This window comes from Spermophilus citellus, assembly GCF_964194105.1.
Source record: "Spermophilus citellus genome assembly, chromosome: 15".
Lineage (NCBI taxonomy): Eukaryota > Metazoa > Chordata > Mammalia > Rodentia > Sciuridae > Spermophilus > Spermophilus citellus.
Window position 1 is genome coordinate 84,264,991 of NC_138195.1, and position 21,748 is coordinate 84,286,738.

A 21,748-nucleotide genomic window follows, 5' to 3' on the forward strand; every position below is an offset into this window, starting at 1 on the left:
CAAGCAAGGGAGAGGCAGGCTGCTCATCTCTGGGAAGAGACGAAACCATCTGGGCCCCTGGGAGCCTGGCTTGGTCTGAGCCATTGAGTTCTTATCAAGTGAGTCTTTCGTAGAAAAGGAGTTTTCACACCAGTGCTCAGCCGTAAAGGCCAGAGCAGCTGCTGAGTAGAAGCCCATTTGAACAGAGAGGCGGTGAATATTTTAAGTGGAACTTTCTATGGAGAAAGGAATCTCTCCAAAACGAATCACTTCCACGGTGGAGTAGGCCAGGGCCTGCTGTTAGAGCCAGGATTCTCTGATTTGCATAAAAATCTCATCCCACCTTTAGAGGTTCAGACTTGGAAGGTCGTGGGGGTTGGAAGAAGATGGGAGGTTTGGATCCTGGGAAAGGTCCCCAGTGATTCACTGAGTGTCCCTGGGTGAAAGCCACCAACTCTGCAGGTTGACAGCATGGCCAGATTCTGGTGGCCCTCTTGGTTCTCACCACAGTTCCTTCTCCTCTAGTAGGTAGGATTCCTAATCTGTCCTAGTCACACAAACAGGATGCGCTCCCTAGAGTGGCTGTTGGATGACAGGGCTTCAGAGCTCCCAGCTCTCTGACCTCTGGGACCAAACTGAAAGCCCAGGACAGGTTCTCAGCTGCTTTGCAGTAGGAGAGGGATGCACACCCTGTGTCCAGCAACCTCCCTGAGTTCTGTGGCCACCAGACCCAGATCCCCTGCCAACCCGACTGCATGGTACTGGTTGGTGATGCTGGACAAGCCCCACGGATACTTACGGAGGTGCTCAATGATGCTGTCTATGGTTGGCTTAAAAAGGGCATTCATGGCATCTGGACTCATCCTCAGCATACCCTGGGAGGACCACTTCACAAAATCCACGCTGTAGGAAGGTGACACAGACGGGAACAACAGTGAGTGCCTGCAGGTGCCAGGGCTGCTCGGCTCTGGCATGTGCCCTGGCAGAACATCGGTCACATCATGGGGCAGAAATGACTTTCAAAGTCAAAAGCACACTTGGAAACCCCCTCAACTGCCAGGGCCCGGACCCTCAGAACCTCAAGAACTGACGTAACCTCTTATATTTCTCTTTGCTTCCAACCTTCTCCTGGGATGATGGAGGCCAAAGTCTAGTGCAAGAAGGAAGGAGGTGCTTGCCCTCTGGATGCCAGCTTGCCAAGGGCCCACGAGATGCTTTCACTGGGCTACATAAGCTACAAGTGTGTGTGCTGAGGCGTATCTCCTCAGCCCTCCAGGTAGCTGTCCCATGGCATGGACGTACAACACGTCTAGAAGCAGAAGGGTGGAACAGCAGGAGCTCTGGACGGGAAGCCAGGTGGCTGGGCTCCAGGCTGGCTCCACGGCTTAGTAGCTATGGGACTTCAGGCACTTTGGCCTCTGTTTTCTCTGAGCCTGGTCTTCTCTGGAAGTCAAGGATAATAGCACTTGCCTCACCCCCTCACAGGGCAGGTTATGAAGATCAAGGTTTCTTCTCTCCTGTTCAGACTGGGCAACCAAACTACAAAGGGCAGAACTTTGTCCCTGTTGGAGTATTCCAGCTACACTAACTAAAGAGTTGTCAATTCCTATGATAACCCAGTGGTCACCCAGTGAATCAACAGGCGCAGGTAATGCTCATCAGTCCCCTGATAGGATGCAATAGGAAATACCACCACTCACTAAGTAGATTTGCCAGAAATCCAAACTTGAATCCAATTAAACCACTAAGTCTATCTGTAAGCAAAAACATACCAGGGGCAGAATGAAAAGCTATGGGACACCAAGTGCATGCAGTGAGCAAAACCCAGATTGTAGGAAACTCTTGAGCACAATTAACCAGTTTTGTCATCTAATTAAAAAAAGGGTGTGTGTGGGGGGGAACCCATACACCAGGTGAGACTTGAGAGGTTCATTAGGATGCTGATGCAAATTGGAAAACCTTTAGGAGACAGTTGGAAAAACTGTTGATGATAACTGGATATTTGATATCAAAGAATTATTAACTCTAGATGTGATGATGTCATGGTTACAATTCAAAATTTATCTCCTTTAGAACCGTCTGTTGACATATTTATGGATTTGATGACAACCTATCTGAGATTTGCTTTAAAATAACAGGGAGAGGGTCGTGAGATGTAGACTGAGTGGGAGCCAAGAATCCTGAAGCTGGGTGATGGAGTTTCATTTTCCATTATGGGAAGGTATCTATGGGAGGTGATGGATATGTAAATTTCTTTGACTGTAGTAATCATTTCCCTGTGGATATGGAGATATATTTATATATATCAAAAAATCTTTAAAGTTATTAAAACATATGATTTTGTCTTTTTTTAAAATTCAGCTTAAAACCATCTTCCTAATACATTTATTTTACAACAAATACTTGCATGTAGACAAGGGTCTCAGAGAAGCAGGAAACCCAGATTCCCATGAGATTTTTTTCAACAAATATTATATTGAGTCCCTACTATGTACCAGCTTTTCTTCTAGATACTGGGATTTCAACAGTAACCAAAATTACACTTCCCTGTTATCATAAAGCTGATATTCTTTAGAAAACATAATAACTAGCACAAAGGTGACACTTTTCAGGTCTCAAATAATGTGCTTAGTACCTAATGTTTATGAATGGGTTTTATCCTCACAACAACACTAGGAGGTAAGCAGAACTCTTATCTCCACTTTCCAGATTTAAAAAACAAAAGCAAAAACAAAAACCCTGAGTAGTAGAGAGGTCAAGTCATTTGCCCAAGATAGCAAATGTGTGGGACTGGAACTCACCACCCTCCCACCTCTGACCAACACAATCCACCCGAGACCGTCCCAAGCCAAGGTAGCCAGCTCACTTGCTCTTCCTCAAGGCGTGTTCCACGCTGTGCCCACGGAACTTCTTGTAGTAGTCGATGAAGGAGAAGGGCAGGGTGATGTTGAGAGGGTTGGTTCTGTCTGGAGCAGCCGCTCTCTTTCGAGACTCAAAGGCAATCATTAAGTCGACCCAGGCTGCAGGACGCTTGATTTTGAACTGTTCAATAAAATCCTCTCCAAATATTTTACACAGAAGTTTCTCAAATTCATAATCTACTCCCAAGGATCCATAGGGTCCACCTAGGTCAGGAATGAAATGGGAGCCCATGATGTTAAAAACCATCAGAAACCAAATCCAAACTCTGAGAAAAAAGCCCACACTGTCCTCCTCTGATGCATAAAGAAATGCAAAGTTGGACCCCCTCAGCCAGCGGACTGCAGAACCCTTAGGTTCTCACTCCATATACAGAGATTATTTTTTTTTCCCCACAGAAATCATCAGCAGTCTGTCTAAAATCAATTATGTTTCAAATAAGATCAATATATTTAATTAAATAGGAGCAAGAACAAGCTTCGGTTCGGTGCCCTTGGTCCAGATGAGGTGTTGTGAGACCTCCTAGAAAGCTGGCCTTAGCTCTTAAATCATAGGTGACATCAGAACTTTCAGAAACAAGCTCCCTTGGCCAGATTCACCTAATGCTAAAACTCAAATCGGAGGTGGTTTGAGCTTAAAAGAACACTTAACTGCATTTTCCTATTGGTGGAGATGTGACACCTGTGGTCCCACAGGCTGGTGACAGCAAGAGAAAGAAGCACTTTCAGAAAGAGTCTGAAATGAGTGAATTGGAACTATCTGGAAAGGGCTCATGGGTGAGAAAACCAGCCATGCTGTGGCTCACCTGTTGCTTTATACAGTTCCTTTAGGTGTCCCTCGGGTAGCCGTATCTGATGGACTGTCAGGTCTACGGTGCCTCCGCCACTGTCCACAACCACATACTTGTCACCTAGTACAGACACAGCCATTCTTTACATAGAACCACTTGTCAACCCGTTCTGAAACAAGCTGGTGGATGATAACTTGGTCTACCCAGCTAAGCACCACCAGCACTGCTGGCTAGCACATGGTTTTGCTAATCAGCAGCCTAGCAAGTTATTCAGAGGGCCAGCGAAGCATGGATGATGAAGAACCCAGAAGAGGGCTCTGGATGACCAAAGCATGCATGTCACACCGTGCCACATACCAGGCACATACCATTACCTGCTGTTGAACACCAGACTTACTCCAGGACGAGGGAGTTCTAGTTCCTACCTTTCTTGGGAAGAGTCTGCATGATTTTACAACATGCAAAACTATAGCTCCCAACAGGGCTCCACCTGGGTGAGTGGCCTTCCAAACCCACTGATTTTGAACATTTTCCCACAGTGCAGAAGGAACAAATGGGAGTGCAAAAACAGCAGCACACACACACAAAAAAAATAATAAATACATAAAATTTAGCAAGGGCAAAGGATATTCGAGAATACTACCTTCCTCCAGCTCTGACCAGATTTCTCCTATGACATTCTCCACCAAAAAGGTCCGACTCTGACGATTACGCCGTACGTGTTCCTTAGCTAGCAGCCAATAGAAAGAAAAAGACGATGGGTAAGGAAGCATGAAAATGCAGACAGTCATCTGCAGTTGGCAGAGATAACAGCAGGAGGAGGCTCAGGAATGGCACGTCTACTTATAGGTGATCAAAACAATTAATAAACAGCATTCGGAATCACAAAGCCAGTTCTTCCAAGAGAAGGTGGTTCTTCACACCAGCCTTCATCTCTTCATCTCCTGGCCAGCTTTGGCCTGTGCCTAGCTGAAAGCTCACCCTGATGACTTTCCCTTCCTCTGGTGACATTTTTTGGGGAATGGGTTAATAAAATCAATGTCCCAGCTTTACTTCCCCAAGGAGGAAGCCCTGGAAATGAGCAGTGAGCTCAGTTAAACAACTTCACATCAAGGAACTTTGTCCGATACAAAGGAAAGTGGGGTATGGCATCTGGATCCCAGATAAATGGATTGAGCCCTTTCCTGACAGTGTGCTCTTCAGCCACAAGGTGGCGCTTCAGCCACAAGGTGGCATCTGAACTCTGCCTGGCCTGGCACTTGCTCAAGAATCCTGGGGACAACCTCTGCTTGAGTCCACAGGCCCTGCTGTGGCTTGGGTGCTGGGACATGAGAAAGATAGGGTACAAACCACTGTCCTATGTTCAGATGAGGAAACCAGGTCAGGCGAAGTGAAGGAATTTGCAACTCTTGTCTTGCAGCTCAAAATGAACCCACAGACCCTGTCACACTCATGATTTACAGGGACATTTGATTAACTAGAACAATGAGATGTTAGAAATGAGAAAGACACTGTGAAAGGACACAGCCAAGGTGGGAGTTGGGGCAAATCACTTAACTCCTCTGAGCTTCATTTCCTCATCCATAAAGTGGGAATGTTCATAGTTGGCCTCAGTTCCTTGTTGGCATATAGTAGGTGATATTGAAGGCAAAGCACCTACTATGAAACCTGGTGCTCATCAAATGACAACTACCATGATTAAGTTAGACCAGGAAGAAGGCTCTGCCACCCATCCCCACCACCATGTTGTTGTTGGGATTTTTTTAGTTCCTGAGCTGGTGCTGCCGACTTTGGATTGCCCTTGGTTGCTGGTTACCCAATACAGCACCCTTGGCCCGCAATCCTCTTTCTGCAAGGAGTACAGTGTTTGCAAAACAGTTTCTCTGGGGATCAGAACTTCAGATGCCCCGTCAGCTCGGCTGACTCCAAGTGCTAGGTTAGATTAGATTGGAGTGGGACGTTTCTCAGGAGGGCTCCCAAACTCAGGGCTTCTTTCCTGTTTCCTTGGGATGAACCTCTGTTGCAGACCTTGCAGTGGGCATCTGCTGTCTGAGACAGTCTAGATGACACATATGATGGCCTTCATGAAAACAGCCAAGTGAGGCGAACAGAACACGTACTGAGCTCTCAAAAAATTATCCTATTTCTTTCAGGCAGATTAAGCCCACTATTGTGTGTGTGGGCGGGGGGGGGGGAGGTGGTGGGGGGAGACAACGGTGTCCTTTATTGATCTCATCCTTACAATAAAATAGCACCAATGGCAAACCTTGCACTCAGGGAGCTGCGTGCCAGCTCTACTCCTCGGGGCCTAACTGGACCCCATCCATAAGGGAGCCTCCTAGCACCTCGGGCATCCTGATTAAGTGATCTGCTGCAGCACCCCCTCCTTCTGGGAGAGGCTTCCCAGTTGTAAAGTAAGGCTGACACCAGATCCCCTGCCTTAGGGCCCCTCGGAAATGTGGTGTCCAATAATTTGAGGATTTCAAAATTTAGAAAGCCCTCTGAGCACACAGAGACAGCAGCACATTCCACAAGCCACAGGACACAGACACAGAGCCCTGTGGGGGAGATGTGATTTGTTAAAGAAGAAGAAACACAAAACTGAGCTCTTTGGGAATGCCATGATCAAAAATCAGATTCTCCCCAAAATGTGTTCTATTCACAGGGGACATAAGAAGAGCTATTCCAGAATTAGCTGATCCTGACATGAATTTCTTTTCATGAACAACTGAGAATTTACATGTAAGCTATAAGCTCAGTCTTTCCCCCTTTTTCCAATGAAAACAATAAAGAAGGAAACCTAAACATGTACATGTTGTCCCAAGTATGTCAGTGCTACCGTGTTTGACCTAGTGAGCTGTAAGGCCAGCCTCGACTTCCCCTGGGGAGCTACAGCATGACTAGGGGGTAATCCAGGCCTAGGATTTAAAGGGAAGCCTGTTTCATTATTTCTGGGGAAATCAGCTCTAAGGCACTATCACACAGCCCTAGCAGGCTGTGGCAGCAGCCTGGTGACAAACAAACCTACTACTGCCTCCTGGCTGAGGTTTATAGACTCCTAACTTCAGGGATTCAAATGCAAAGAGGTGACCCCCCAGGGCAGTTGCCCCTGTGAAGAGGAAGAGGAGCAGCTTGGAAAAGACCCCCATATGCAGGGGCAGGAATGTGTATCTTCTCAGAGTCAGCAGAGGCCAGGGCCTTGGGACACAGACGCAGGCTTCCTGGTCCTCATCTGGGAATAAAGGAGAGCCTACAACTATGGAGCCCAGGACCCATTGGCACCCATGCTCATGTGGTGCTTTGTCCCTGACCCAGTCTGTCTGCAAACGCTGAAGCCCTGAGAGGCCCACAGAGCCCTGGACACGAGGGAAAACAGTTCTGGGGACCAAGATTGTGACCCACTTGCACACAGGTAACTAACTAGTTGAAAAGTAACTATTAAAAAGGAAACTTCCTCCAAATACTCACCCTGAGCCTCCCCTAGTGGGTGTTCTTCCCACAGCTAAGTGAGCATCCCCTGGTCAGGAGGTCAGCCCACTCCATCTGTATTCTAACCTCCGCTAAAACACACAATGAGCTCATCACCCAGAAAGCAGCCCCACTGAGTGAGTCAGAAATAAATGGACAGTCTTAACGGAGGAAATAATAATAGGAAACTGGGATTAGAGGGAGAATCAGCTAGTAGGCAAGAGAGATCCAGGGCTAGAAAGCTGAGGCTTGGGGGTGTAGCTCCGTGGTAGAGAGTTTGCCTAGAGAGCATGAGGCCCGGGTTTGATGAACAACTCTCTGGTACCTTCATGTTCTTGACGAAGCCCCTCCAGGCACTTATGGGTGATATGCCAGGTGACCATTGCTTAGTCCTCCAAGAGGCCAGGAAGGGAGACTGACACAAAGAGGCTTAAAGCCAGCCTCCTCCTAAGGTATCTTGATCCTTCCTTATGGCATTAAATGCCTCTAACATCATCAGAGGTAGAGAAACACCTGGGGGCAGGGGGAGGGAGGGAGAGAGAGAGCAGAGGTACCCTGTGCAAACCCCGCTCCTACTGTGTCACTGGCGCTGTACCCATTGACCGCCACCTTGCCGCTCAGCTCAATCATCTGGTGCAGACGCAGCTTCCGGCAGTAGATGGAGGCAGCCTCAGGCTCCAAGGCAATGATGAGCTGCTCCGAGTTCTCAGGAGAGGCCAGGCCTGCCTGCAAGACAGAAGCTGAGGCTGGGACCGGGGCTCCCTGAACAGGCTGGCTCAGAGATACCATGCGGCCCACAGGAGGGACAGAGCACACATGGTTCCTGTCACCACTGTGCTGCTTTGTTGCTGTTTCCTTGGTCTGACACTCCCAAGGAAGGGACACTCACGCTCTGCATGTTTGGGACAGTCCCACGCAGACTTTGGCATACTGAGCCCCAAACACTTCAGGGTGGCTAAAGAAATTGTACAAGCACCCTCAAGAAACACAAGGCTCTGGCCACAGGACCTCTTGCACTTGGGCCTTGATTGGCCCAGAATTGAGAAGTACCAGGGAGGAGGCGGGGTGACTCTGGGCTGTAGGGTGCAGATGGGGTTCTACACCAAGTCGGAAGGACAGAGTTACAAAAGTCTCCAAACTTTGAAAATCATCCCAGGTCAGAGGCAGGTGATCTGTTCCCTGGTTACAGTGGGCAATACAGCAGACCCCACCTTGTAGACCTCAGCTAGGTGAGCATCTGACTTGTACAGGATCTGATCTGCTCTCTGTGGAGCACTGGGAGGCCCTACCATTTGCCTGCTTGGGGAAATGTATAAGCAGTCACTCCTGGATGAGGAAGCCCCTCCTGGAACCCCAAGGAGTCCCTCATTTTCTAAATATGGGAAGTCATCGGCAAGTATCTTATCAAAGCCTTTATCCTTTTCATAGTTTATATTACATATACATATCAAATATAGTCGTAAAAATTTGGTCCCCAAGTTCTCATCTGTGGTCTCCATCTGCATTTGGGATCCTGGCCTCCAGGAGGCAGAAATGCTTCAGTTCTGTGACACGTGACCTGTCCCAGTCAAGCCCCTTCCAGGCCCTAAGAAGGGCCAGCCATGAAGCCCCAGGACCACCTTCCTGAAGGTGCTCAGAGAAATGGGCCTGGGCCTGTAACCAGATCCCTGCCACCTCCTACGGCCCTGAGCTGGAGCAGGAGGTCCACAGTGGAGGCTGTTCAGGTGCACGGGGTTTCCTTGGCCACCAACAGGAAGGACAGAGCACACATGGTTCCCATTACCACTGTGCTGCTTTGTTGATGTTTCCCAGGACACCTGCCCTCATGCTACATCCACTTGGGAGGAAGCCCCTTCCTGCAATCCTCTTCTACACCAGACCCTCAAGGTTTAGTGGATTCTTCCCATGGACCAGGCATGGAAGTTGTCCTAATGTCGTGCCTGCACGAAAACCTCTCCTCAGGAGGAGTGGCCTAGAGCCATGGTTGGAGGGGCTGAGGAGGGTCCATCAAGAACAAGGAACAAGCAGATTCAGGTAGAACATCAGAAATGTGACAGGCCTTCGGAGACTTTGTCCACCTCCTTCACTTAACGTACAAAGACCAAGGCCCAGAGCAGTAGGGGCACCAGCTGTCCCAGAGTGCCCAGAACAAAGGGATTTCCTGGGACATGAGACTTTCAGTGTTAAAGCAGCACGGTCCTGCTGGAAGGTGTCCAACCCTTAAATGGTGGCACCAGCACAGGCTGGGGTCTTGAGTGATATTAATCCGCATTTTGTTGTGATAAAAAAATAAACAAGAACAACTTAAAGGAGGAAAGATTTATCTTGGTTCCAGAGGTTTTAGTCCATGGTCAGCCAGCTCTGTTGCATTGAGTCTGAGGTGGGGATGAACAGTATGGCAGAAGGGTGTGGTGGAGGGAAGCTGTTAGCTCATGGCAGCCCAGCAGCAGAGGTGGGAAGACGAGGCCAGGGACATGATACAGTCTTCAAGGACACCTTCCCAGTGACCCATGCTCCTCCTGCCTACAGTTTCCACCAGCACCCAGTAGTCCATTCAAATTATTAGTCCACCAAATGAGGTCATCATCCAATCACTTCCCAGAATCCCCACCTCTGGACATCACTGTCTTGGGACCCAGGATTCCACACCTGAGCTTTGGGGCATTCCAGGCTCAACCCATAACATGAGACCTGCAGATGAGGCTCTTTAAATTGCTACTGGCTCTCCTGCTCTTAGTGCCTCTAGTTACAGGTCCCCAGCCAGCCCTGGTATGTGACAAAACTCTCCCGTGCCTCTCACACTCCCTCCTCGATGTTTCTGAGGCACCGTGTTTCACCAATGACTATGGGACAGTATCAGATGACTCACTGCCTGAATGGGCTGTCAGAAGTTCTCCATTACAACTACACCCACAAGGAAATGTCGGCTATGGTGTCCTAAGGAGGTATTACCGCATGTTGGTGACAGAAAATCACTCTGTAAATATCAAATGTCTCACAAGTGGCAGAGCCCCTTCTGGAAGACAGGCTTTACAAAACCAGATGGGAGCCACACCTACGTCCTACACCATCCACAGGGAGCCTCCACCCCTGCTGCTCAGGACCCACATAGGCAGACGGAGGCCCATCAGCCTGGTCCAGTGATAGAAGAGGCCAGGGCCACTCTTACGTGACACTGGTCCACAGGCTACTGACTGAGGCATGAAGAGATTTTTCCATTGCTTGTTGAAGCAATTAAAAGTTTCCATTCCCCAGCTTCACCTTCTCCCAGGGTCACATTAGACATCCTTTCAGCACAAAGATGGTTGACAGTTAAGGGGCCCAAGGAAACAGGGTGTGGGTCACACATGTGCAGTGCCACCAAGAAACCTCGAACTCTTGAGTCTCAAGGGTCCCAGAAGAAGAAATCCAAAATAAGACCAGAAGGAACCCTTCTAAGGGACAGCTCATGCCTTGAAGTTTCCATTCTTGCATCTGGTGCATCAAGGGCCTCCTGGAAGAGCAGGAGGCCAGCTTCCCAGCACGGACGGGGAATAGGGAAGATTGGCTGCCAAGGAACAGCTGGGCCTGCATGGATCACAGTCTCTTGCTAAGTTGAGACGAGAAAATAAACTAGGCAGCGGGGGCAGTGAGGACTGTGGGGACAGAGCCCCACAGTGCAGCCCAGAGACTCAGTGTTAAAGGACACAGGCAAAGACCCTGCTGACTCCAAGGCCACATTACTGTTAGTCTGTCTGGGATATCAACCTAGAGAGACAAGGGCCTGCGCTGTGACAGAAGGGGACAGGAGGGGAGAAGGAGCTACATGTGAACTCCCGGTTCCTCTGCCTGTCCTGTTCCTGAGATTCTAAGCAGGAACTCTGACTTAGATGGGAAAATCTTTCCATGGAAAATCAAATCAAGAAGTCCAGAGGCAAGAAGTGCCTCCAGTGAAATGACACAACAGGAGGGAGTCTGGGTGTGCAGGTGACAACCCAGCAGGGCAGTTGGGACGCTCCCATATCCTAATATCAAAAAGAGATACCAAGCTAACCCCAGTCTGCCCCAAACAGCACTGCATGGACCTGCAGGGGACACCTTTCATCTGTCCTGTCCCTCCTCAGCTGGTCTGGCCTGGCTTCCGTGGCAATAGTTGTGACACATTTCCTTACAGGGGTTCCTCACTGCATCTGGGAGAAGATACAGAGAAAGGGTAAAGAGGAGCCAACTCCAGAGGGGAGCAAGCAGCAAGGTCAGAAAGGGGCTGTTCAGTGTCTGGGTGACCAGACAAAGCGAGCACCGGCTTTGTCACACTTCCCAGCAGAGGGACCTTGTTCCCACCAACAAACTCCTGCAGTGCCACAGAGAAGAGCTGCAGGGTGGGGGTGGGGCAGGCAGCTGGTTCTGCACAAATTCCATCTCCCCAGGAGGAGTCCCAGACTCACTTAAGATTCCAAGAACAGGAGGGAACGGGCCAGACTCTGAAAACTTTTGTTTCTTGCAGCCACTCACTGCTGCAGCCCTCTGGAGACGTGTGGCTCTGTTTGCCTGAGATCAGGCCAGGTCAGCTGGAGCAGAACATGCTATTCACTGATTCTGCCTTTGGAACTGGTACCACACTGCTCCTCGTCCACTGTGAGGTGTCCCTCCACAGGGGCCCTGGCTGCACACTTCACAGATTCTGTCTCCACCTACACAGACAGTGCCTTTTCTAAGGGCATCGGTCAGGTCTCCTCGCCCTGTAGCACATAGTAGGTGCTCAGGAGGCAGCTGAAAAGGCAATGAATCGACCAGCCCTCTAGCCAGCCTCTCTTCTGCACTTTTCTGACCCTTACCTCTGCTGAACACACACGTTCCACAGGCGCAACCTGGGAATTCTACAAAGTGCCTGAACCAGGAGCCGTGCTACCTGCTACCCCCACTGACTCCTCTGGGAATCTGGGCCAGCAAGAGCAGCCTCCTCATAGTAGCTTTTCAGAGCCTCGCTTTGTGATCACGAGCTCCACTCAGCAGGGGAAGGCCCTGGGGAGCCCGCGGAAGTGGGTGTTTACCCCGACTGCTCAGTTCGACAGCCCTCCTCCTCTGCAATCTGCCAGGAAGATCCGCCAAGAGACTGTGTCCATAGCTGAGAAAAATGGCCAGAACTGGTAAGTGCTCTACGGGCTTGTCATCAGGCTCAAGAGGGCTACAGCTGCACCACTGCTGGGTGTGACACACTTCTGTCCCCTGGTAGGACTGTTTCTCACTGCAGCTTGTTCAGACTAGGAGGCAAATACAAGCTGTGTCTCCATGTTAGATGAGATCATCGTACATATGGGAACTTCATTTATTTAACAGGTTTCTGGAACCTACTACAGTTAGACATTTTAGGCAAGATGCCTTTAGAAAAATCTAGATCAGTCCAGTAGAACTCTCTCCTGGTTCCAGATCTTTCCCAAAGGCCTTGGAAGGGGGATCAGCTGTTCTTTCCACTACCATCTTGTCACCAATGCTCTCAAAAAGTCTATACATATCCTGAGTCTGTGAATTATAAAAGATTGAGGTTTGACTCATTTATTCAAGAAGCACTGAGACCAGACAAGTCTGGGGAGTCCCATAGATGAAATATACCCGCATGCATGGCTCTGCAGGCTTCATGGGCAAAGATGTGACTCACTATCCAAACCAGAGGATAGTGAGCAGAGGGCAATCCCAGGTCTACTCCGCCCCTCTTTCCCCTGCACCTGGCAGGTGGGAGGGTGAAGCCCAGCCCTATGTGACTGTGCCATGAACTTGTACCTGGGAAGCCTCCATAAGCCTTGGAAGGGTCTCCACATTGCCCACCCAAGCAGAGTGGAGGTGCCTAGTCCCCCAGCTGCCCTGACAGCCCACCCATCCTACCTCATTCTTCAGGTTCTCATGCATGAAGTCAGTCTGGTGGGATGCTCTGTGGGCAGATGGACGCCCTTTGAACATGCTCAGTAGTCGCTGGGCTGAGGACTACGGGTTTTGTTCAGGTGCTGTATTAGCCAGGTTCTCCAGAGAGACAGAACCAGGAGGATGTAGAGATACATACAAAGAGACTGATTGGAAGGATTTGGCTCACAGTTATAGTCTGACAAGTCCCAAGATCTGCAGTCAGCAAGCTGGAGCCCCAGGGGATCCAAATGGCGTAGATCCTATATCCAGAGGCCACAGGCTGGAGGCCCAGGAAGAGCCACATTTCAGTTTCAGTCCACAGGCAGGGAAAAAACCCAGTGTCCCAGCTCAAACACATGCAGGAGGCTTTTTTTCCCACTCAGTGGAGCGTCAGTCCTCTGCCCTACTCATTCCTTCAGTGGGTTAGAGGACACCCAGCCACGCAAGGGAGGGTCATCTGCTCTATTCAGTCTAGCCATTTAAATGTCGAATTCATTTAAAACATCCTCCCAGGAACCCCCAGAATAAATTTTAGCCAGATAGCTGAGCATTTCACTGGCCTAGTCAAGCTGACCCATTAGAATTCACTCTCACGGTATAGGTATAGTGTCTTTTTTATCTCTATAACAATGGCGGGGTGGTACAGCATGGAGCGATGTAGCAAGCCTGACTTGTTTCTGCCCCGCAACTCTCCAGAAGACAAGCTGAAGAGACCACCTAAAAGGCCACAAAACAACCATGCCCCTAATGCACCCCCTGTAGCCCCACACTGCTCCGCCACGAGCCACCTGTGCACAGGGACCTGCCTAGGCAGGAGATGAACCCAGGGCCTGCCACAGTCCGGGCACACAGAGGCCTGTGGGTGTGTCTAATGAATAAACTAATGATTTGGCAAGAACGATCTCTGCCACCTTTAAATCCACTGGGCCACCGTAAACTGCACACAAGTATCAAAGCAAAATCATCAAGGGTTAAAGCCTAAACGGCAAGAATACTGGCCCAGAAAATGTCCCCCAGTATGGAAAAGCCAAGCCCTGCCTACAGGGTGCCTCTGGGCTTCAGAAAGCAAATTCACAAGGCTGGACAGCTGTCCCCGACGGGAGCTGCTGGCCCTTTCCTTTCTGAGGGACCATTTTTATTCCAAAGCCCTCCCGGGGCCTGGTTTCCTCCTCAGGCTCTCCAGGGTAGGACCTCACCCATTCAGAGAGGTCATCCTAGGATGACCTGCCCTGGTGAACTGACCAGGAACTGCACCTCTTTTTTTCTTATTCAGGCTAAAAATACAATTTGACCCTTTATCAGGTCACAAACTTGTTGCTCAAGTTTTCCTGTGGCCTGGGAAATGTGAGTCAAAGCCCTGAATCCTGGATCTCCTTCCCGAGGAAAGCTCTGAGCACCGGGCGGCATCTTCACAACGGCCGTGTCCCACTGCCCCATCTTTGGTGAGGGCTTTTGTGAACAGCTAGATGGCTCCTTCCCCCTTTCCATCTTAAAGAAATGGCCTTTTTCTGGAACCTCCACCCTTTTCTCTCATGCCTATGAAAACAAATCTATTTTTGGCAGATCCATACAGGGAGCCAGATTCCCAAAGGAAGGGAAGAGCGGAGGAAGCAGCCGTGAAAGGGGAGCGCTGCGGGAGGGGTGCTCCCCACCCTTGACGGTTGGCAAGGATGTTCTGGATGCTGCGAGGAGTAGGCCCCTGAGTGTCCAACCCAGGGTGCCACACTAGGGCTCCACAGCCGCTTCACTATGCTCAGACTCTGTGGGGGTTTTGTATAGAAAGGCTCGTACACGTGGCCTCAAACCACATCAGAATATCCCCCTGTGAAATGTGGTCAGGATGTCTCCTAAGAGGTGTGATGGAGGCTCAGGGACATCTACTGCCTTGGTGATGGGTCCCAGCTGGGCCTGAGGTTGAAGACTCAGAAAACTGACTCTCAGGATGTAGAGAGTTGTCCCAGGCCCCGGGACCCTTCAAGTCCCTTCCCATAGCCTCCTCTCTGTCCCCTTGGAGGCCTGTGAATACTGGGTGATACCTGAGCAGGGCTACCGTCACCACCATGGGCATCCTGGGTCCTTCTGCTGCCGTCCCACCTGCCCGGCCTCCGCCCTCACCTGGTAAGCAGCTTGTCTCATGAACTGCTTGGCCGGCTGTTTCCAGATGGCAGGCACCGTGATGACCCATCTGACATCCGAGTTCTCAAATTCCGAACCCGCCTGGTCACTCAGCTCCTACAGTCAAGGAGACACATGCCATGGGTTAGGTGGCAGTGTGGGTCCAGAGGCTTCATTGAGAATCCAGCTCCCACCAGGGACTTCCCAGGAATCTAGCCCCTGCAACTTTCCAGGGTCAGTGGGACAGGAGTCTGGTTTTTTGAATATTCAGCAAGAAGAGAGCTCACTGAATGTCACTCAGAAATGAGGGAGGTGGTCAGAGGGAAATCCCTTTGGTCACTTCTTAGTCTTTGGACATTGGACAAATGACAACCTCCCAGGCCTCAGTTCTCGTGTCTATACAAGGGGGATAATAATACTTAGGGGTTGTTGGAGGATGGAGAACTGCACTTTCTGAGGGCTTACTACGTGTCAGTCCCTTTGAGCACTTTGAGGGCCTTATCTCTGCAAGAACCCGCATAGGAAGGGATACTAACTGGGCCCCTTTCCTGGATGGGAATGCTGAGACTTGGACAAGCTCAGTTCCTGTGACCACTGCACAGCTAGAAAGTGGCAGAGCCAAAATTTAGATCCAGACCCAGGTCTACCTGGACTCTAAAGGCCAAGGTCTTAACTAAATTGTCACATGTCGTCTCATGTCTAGAACAGTGCTGGACCCACAGGAGCAGTACTGGTGATAGCCTCCATTGAGGGTGTCATCTGTCTTACTGCAAGCCCAGCATATGAGGGGAGCTCTCCTGTCCAAACAGGAAGGGCGTGAATGACATGACCTAACTAAGGGCCACGTGGCCTTCTACTTCAGTTAAGATTATTTTGCATTGGGGGACCCATGAGGATAAATGGTATGGCCAAAGCATCAGAGGTTTTTCCACTGGCCACCAGAGATAAGTCACTGTCGGAGATCTCAGACTCGTATTCTCATCTGCAAAATGGGGAGAATAAAACAAACCCGCAGCAAAATTGAGAAAATTTTGTGGAATGCCTGGCCTGAAGACAGCCTCTGATCAATGCTAGATCCTTCCTTCCCCTTCCCACTGCCGCATTTACCAGACCAATCTGAGATCAAACCTAAACACACACTAAGGCACTTCTATATCAAAGTTAGCTCTGGGGACACAAGATTAACAGGCTGGTTTAAAAAACGAAAAGAAAGAAAGAAAGAAAGAAATTACTTTTCCTGACGGTGTCTGATATTCTCTATTGTTTCAAATAGTTATCCCCGGTCTGATCCACTCTCTCACTGAACTCACTTCCTCTTTGATCAGTAAACATTTTTTTTTTCTGTGTACTGAAAAGTCCTAATTTAAAAAATTGTGGTAAGAATATATGTGCCATAATATTTACCATCTTAACCATTTTTAAGTGTACTGACTAGTAGTATTAAGTACATTCAGTAAACATGATTTTTAAAACACCCCTGCCCTTGGTCAACATAAAACAGCCATTTTTTATGGTTACATTTTGTTTCTTTGCAAGTCCTCATGGGGCTTTGAAAAGCAGGGGAGCCGGCTGATGTGTTGGACCAATTACCACGCAGGCCAATTTAAACTCTTTGCACAGGAAAAGGGCTCAGAACATGAGGGGATGGGCTTCCCTGGGCTGTCTGGGAGGCTGAGGGGAGCCCTTTGCTCCACAGTGGCTGGGGAGAGCGTGGACAGCAAAGGCAGGCAGGCTGGGGGTGTGGCTCAGTGATGAGAGCTTGCCTAGCATGCACAAAGCCCTGGGTTCAATTCCCAGCACTGCCGCCCTCTCCCATAAAAAAAAAAAAAAAAGCAAAGCAAAGGCACCAACATGGAGGATCTTATTATGTCAGGCTCCTCCACCAGCTGCTCTCATGACAGCAGGATTCGTAACCAGACTGCTTGGTGGAAGTGATTTCGGCAGATTCATTCTACCAGAGTTCATTCTGGTCAGACATGCCAGTCCCCTCCCTAACGTCAGAGGCTGCACCCTGCTGTTCTGAATCCAGAGCCTCTCCCTCCAGGCTGTGCCTCTTCCTCGTTGGCAGGTGCATCAACCTGGAGATGGAGACTAACATGCTCTGACAGGCATCAACCGCCACCCTACCTTCAGCGCCTGCTCCTTAAAGTACTGCAGGGCGTAAGCGAAGATTTCAAGGGCTTTGACTTTCTTGCCATTTGCTGCTGTCAGGTCTGTATCCATGGTGAGGTCCTGGTGGGGGGGGAAAGGATGAAACAATAAGACAAAGGAGAGATACACCTCTGACTTTTGGGAACTGATGCTTGGAGATCTGGACAATCCTGGTGAGCCATATATGTGTTCCCCCAATTGACAAGGTAGACTAGGATGGTGTGGTCCCCCAAAGGGGCCTGGCAGCACTGTCCCTTTACTGTGTAAGAGGCTCCGGTTGTTCCCTATAGACCCCAACGTCCCTCCCTCCCTCTTTCTCTCTCGACCATCTGGGGGTTTCAGGGCAATAGTAGAGGCTGGGAAGAGAAAATGGGCAGCAGACACCAAGCCTGGTGTGATTTACATACTATTTCCATATGTGGTCACACATGGTCACCCTCAGAGGCCCCTAGTGGAGGCCTAATTCATGTCAACTCACTGCCACGCATGACTCTAAACAGACATGAAGCTCTCACTCCCTGATTAGCTGCCAACCAAGCTACCAAAATAGAAGAGCTCCTATTTTAAGGTCTGCCCTGTCTAATCCACTGGGAGCGCAATATGGCTGCCTGCAGTTCTCTGCCAGAAACCAAAGCAGCTGCTGCACACAGTCCTTGGATGGAGACTGCTCCGTGGAGCCCAGATGCCAGGTGGACAGAGGTTATTTTAAAAATGATGAGAAAAGCATCTGTGGGGCTGTGGGGCTGTGGGGCGGAGGGTGAGCAGAGAGTGGAGCAAAAACCAGGAGGAAGCCCCGGACCAATAGGCTCATTAATGCCAGGAAACAATCCGGGGACTCTGGATTGAAGTAGGCTGGGTGACTATGCTCTGCCTTTGGAGAGAGAAGCAGCAGCGGGTACAAAACCAGCCTGGTGTTGATATCTGCACGTTCTTGTCCCACCTGCCACCTCCCTCTCCTGGTGCTTAGCAAAGATAACCCAGCCTTTGGCCCCCAGGCTCAGGAAGGTCAGGGAGCACCAGGAAGCCACAGCTCTGAATTAAAAAAAAAAAAAATGAACTTGAAGTCAACAGTGCACTGACTCCGGCTGTACAGTCCCTGACATTCAGCATCAAATCCCATCAGGAGAGATGAGAGGAGTCACTTCCGGCCAGAGTCCATCTGCATCAGATGGAGAGCCTAGGTACGATGCTCACAGAACCTTGGAAGGCAGGGTGCTGGCTGCTGAGTCTCCCATTGACGTTTGTTTTGTCAGCTGCAAAGGTTTGCTGGCTGACAAAGGAAAGTGGTGCTAATGGGAGGAGCCCTGGACTCGGCCCTACCGTGTCCTGGGCCTGGTTCTGAGAGCTTTCTGCATCTTCATTCCTTTAATCCTTACAATTCCCCCATGAGCACAGAAGGTGCTGTCATCGTCTCCATTTTACAGATGAAGTTGAATGAGGCACAGGCAGGTTAAGTAACTTGTATTAAATGTCTTGAAGGTATGAGAGGCAGCAGTTAAACTCAGGCTGCCTGGACCTGGGGTCTGGGGTCTCAAACCTTATCACTCTCTGCATCTCCAAGTCCTGGGGAGTTGCAGAAGAGAGTTTATGGGATGAAAATGCTCAAATTGAAAACAACTCCAGCTTCCTATGAAGCTTCGAGCTCCAATGTCCTTTACCGAACTGGCTTTCTGGGAATAGAAGTGAGGCCACAGCCTGGCATGTGAGCCTCCTGTTATTGGGTGTTGGTGTCCTGAGCTCCTCCTTCCCCACGCAGGGGCTTGATGTGTCAGCTGTTACTGGTTGTTTCTTCCAAACTGATTAGTTAATAACCACTGCCTTGAACCCCCAGATGTTCTTAGCCCCTGAGGTGCCCTCTGAGGTGCTCCCTGTGCTGCTCCCTGTGCACAGAGGAGCTCCTGATCTCCCAACAATCCAACAACTGAAGGAGGAACTCCTGGGACAGAAGGGGGGCCCAGCATCCTGTACCCAACCTACAGCCAGGGTCCCCTCTGACTGACCAGTTTCCAAGACAAATGAGTAGTTCAATATTCTGAATGTCTCTCTGCCCACATGGACACCAGAAAGCACTCTGTGTCCCACAAAAAGTGTCATGTATTCAAGGTAAATGGGCCTGAATTTCTGTTGTGGAGAAACCTGAGGGCCCCTGGGCTGGGGCACATCCCGCCCCCCAGGGCTGGCTCCTGAGGAGAACTCTCTCACCCCTGTGGTGTGCAGCTTCATCTTGAACTTCTCCAGATACAGCCACTGCTTGGCCTCAGTGGGATCCAGGTCATGGTAGAAGTCCCTGGCAGCGTATCCAAAGCTGTGGAACTTCCTCTCAGGGGTCAACAAGATGGTGGTCGGGGTCTTCTGGTTGGACACCCCAGGATCGCCTCCCTCCCATCGCCTGCCACCAAGGAAAGGCAGAGGTTATGAGGCCTTTGAAAATCCCAGTTCAGGCAGCACTGAGTAAGCACCCACTGTATGCATAGCTGTCATAGATGTGAAGGTGTAGGTACACTCTGGTCCAGGTGCCTGGCCAGTGGCCAGAGACACGATTTCAGTTAGAAGGGGAAGGGACAATTTCCACGTTCCTGCTCAATAACACGTTCTAACTTTACCCTCTAATTCAGTACTTATTGAGGAGCTACTCTGTGCCACGTGCTGGTGACACAGGGACAGAAAATTTATGTTCTGCCTTCAAATAACTCAGTCAGGTAGGTAGGTAATTTGTTTTGGATTTTGCAGGGGTTGGGGGTTAATCTGTAAGCACTCAACAGCATCCGGTTGGCCTGAATCCTCTTTGAAAAAAATATATAAATGCCAGCCCTCTTAGATGGAAATGAGGGGACCAGGGAAGTGGTCTGAGGGGGTCAGAGAAGGTACAAGTGCCCATATGGCCATGTGGCCAGGAAAGTGTGCAGGACTCAGGGGGACGGGAGAAGCTAAGGAAGATTGGATCTCAAAGGGAAGAAGGACCGTCCTGGCTGCTGGCGGTGAACAGGTCAGGAGTGGGCAACGTGTGTAAATGAGAAGAGCGACTGCGTAACTGGAAAAGCGAGAAATGAGACTGGGAAAGTGGTTGGCCCCGGCTGGGGAGGACCCTAAGGACTTAGGAAAATCCATGAATAATGGGGAGCCACCAAAGGTCTTAGATCAGGGTGTGAAAGAATCAGAGCTGCTGTTCACGAGGGCAAACTGAACTAAAGAGGGCAGACAGACAGCCAGCGGGCAGACACGGAGTGAGGCCTGGCCTGGAAGCCACAGGAAGAGAGAGGTCGGGGCAGAGGAGTGCCAAGCCTGCCCAGAGGGAGAAGTGAGCCAACTGGGAATGGTCGTGAGCAGGAGCCCGGGCACCCTAGAGCCCGCAAGCTCAGGAGCCCAGAGGAGAGGGCACAGACAAGAGCTGAGAGCCAGGCCAGGGGAGCTGGAGGGAAGGGTGGGGTGTTGAACTCCTGGAGGGAGGGGTGGAGAATAAAACCCCAGAGTTCATGGGAGAGATACTGGCAGGAAATGAAGCTCACAGATCAGTGACAGCCAGGGTGACAAGATGGGATGGGAACATGGAGGAGGGAAAGGGCCACCACTAAGGCGGAGCCAGAAGAAAGGCAGAAGACAGACTCAGGTGGTGGAGCAAGGCAGGGGTAGGCTGAACCCCAGGGAAGCTTCCTTCCTCTGTCACCAGAAAGAACGGAGAGACAGGGAAGTGGGATGGAGGGGGCAGGTGACTCAGGCTTCCTCTCTTCACTGCAGAGAAGCCAGGGCTGCCAGGAGCCAGGCTGCTCCCTTCCACGTGAACCTGGGAGCAGCCTCAGGTGGAGACTCAGCACAGAGGGGAAATGAGGCGCTTCCCCTGTCCCCCTGGGGAGGTGGCTACCCCTCTGGCTGAGCTTAAACCTGCTCCCTGCACGGCACCACTGAGCATCAGTAGGGCAACGGTGGCCCAGATGGAGTGCCGACCTCCGGCGAGATTTGCTGTCAAGATTTGCTGCTCCGATGGCTCTGGAACCATCCCTGGCCAGTTTCCCAGCCAAGCTCCATCCGGATGCAGCCTTCCACTCCAGGAGCCAAAGTCCCCGAGGTGACTGCATGGAGACACAGGAATGATTCCCATGCCAAGCAGCAGCTCTACACGCCACTTTTCACAAATGGACTTGTCATTACTATCAAAGGTGACATTTTCAGTAATGACCCCTGTGAGCTTTTCCCTTCAAATTTTGATTCCTTCATTCCTATTTAAATGCAAAATATTACATTCCTCATTCCTACCTTTATCAGTCTGTATCATGGTTATGTTAATATGTTCTGACGGAGGTAAAATTCGAGCAGAACCAACCTCCTCCAAGGACTCTACAATAACAAAGGTGCGTCTCTAAAGGCCTGAGCCACAGTGATGGTCCTCAGTGCTCCTTCAGGCAAATAAAATGCTTTTTCACTCTTTCTTTTCTATTTTCACTGCCTGACTCT

At 50.2% G+C, this 21,748-nt stretch overlaps 1 protein-coding gene across 3 annotated transcripts in view; it reads right to left on the minus strand.

Annotated features, from left to right (window-relative positions):
• Positions 1–21,748, minus strand: part of HSPA12A (heat shock protein family A (Hsp70) member 12A) — a 149,325-nt gene that overhangs the window by 2,370 nt on the left and 125,207 nt on the right. For all 3 annotated transcript variants that reach the window (XM_081267960.1, XM_081267961.1, XM_081267962.1), the window contains 8 exons: positions 19,502–19,688; positions 17,276–17,380; positions 15,149–15,265; positions 7,711–7,882; positions 4,332–4,418; positions 3,704–3,808; positions 2,846–3,104; positions 779–882 (listed from right to left, as the gene is read on the minus strand). In XM_081267960.1, the coding sequence (XP_081124086.1) occupies positions 779–882; positions 2,846–3,104; positions 3,704–3,808; positions 4,332–4,418; positions 7,711–7,882; positions 15,149–15,265; positions 17,276–17,380; positions 19,502–19,688 (1,136 nt within the window). The remainder of the gene's footprint in view (positions 1–778; positions 883–2,845; positions 3,105–3,703; positions 3,809–4,331; positions 4,419–7,710; positions 7,883–15,148; positions 15,266–17,275; positions 17,381–19,501; positions 19,689–21,748) is intronic.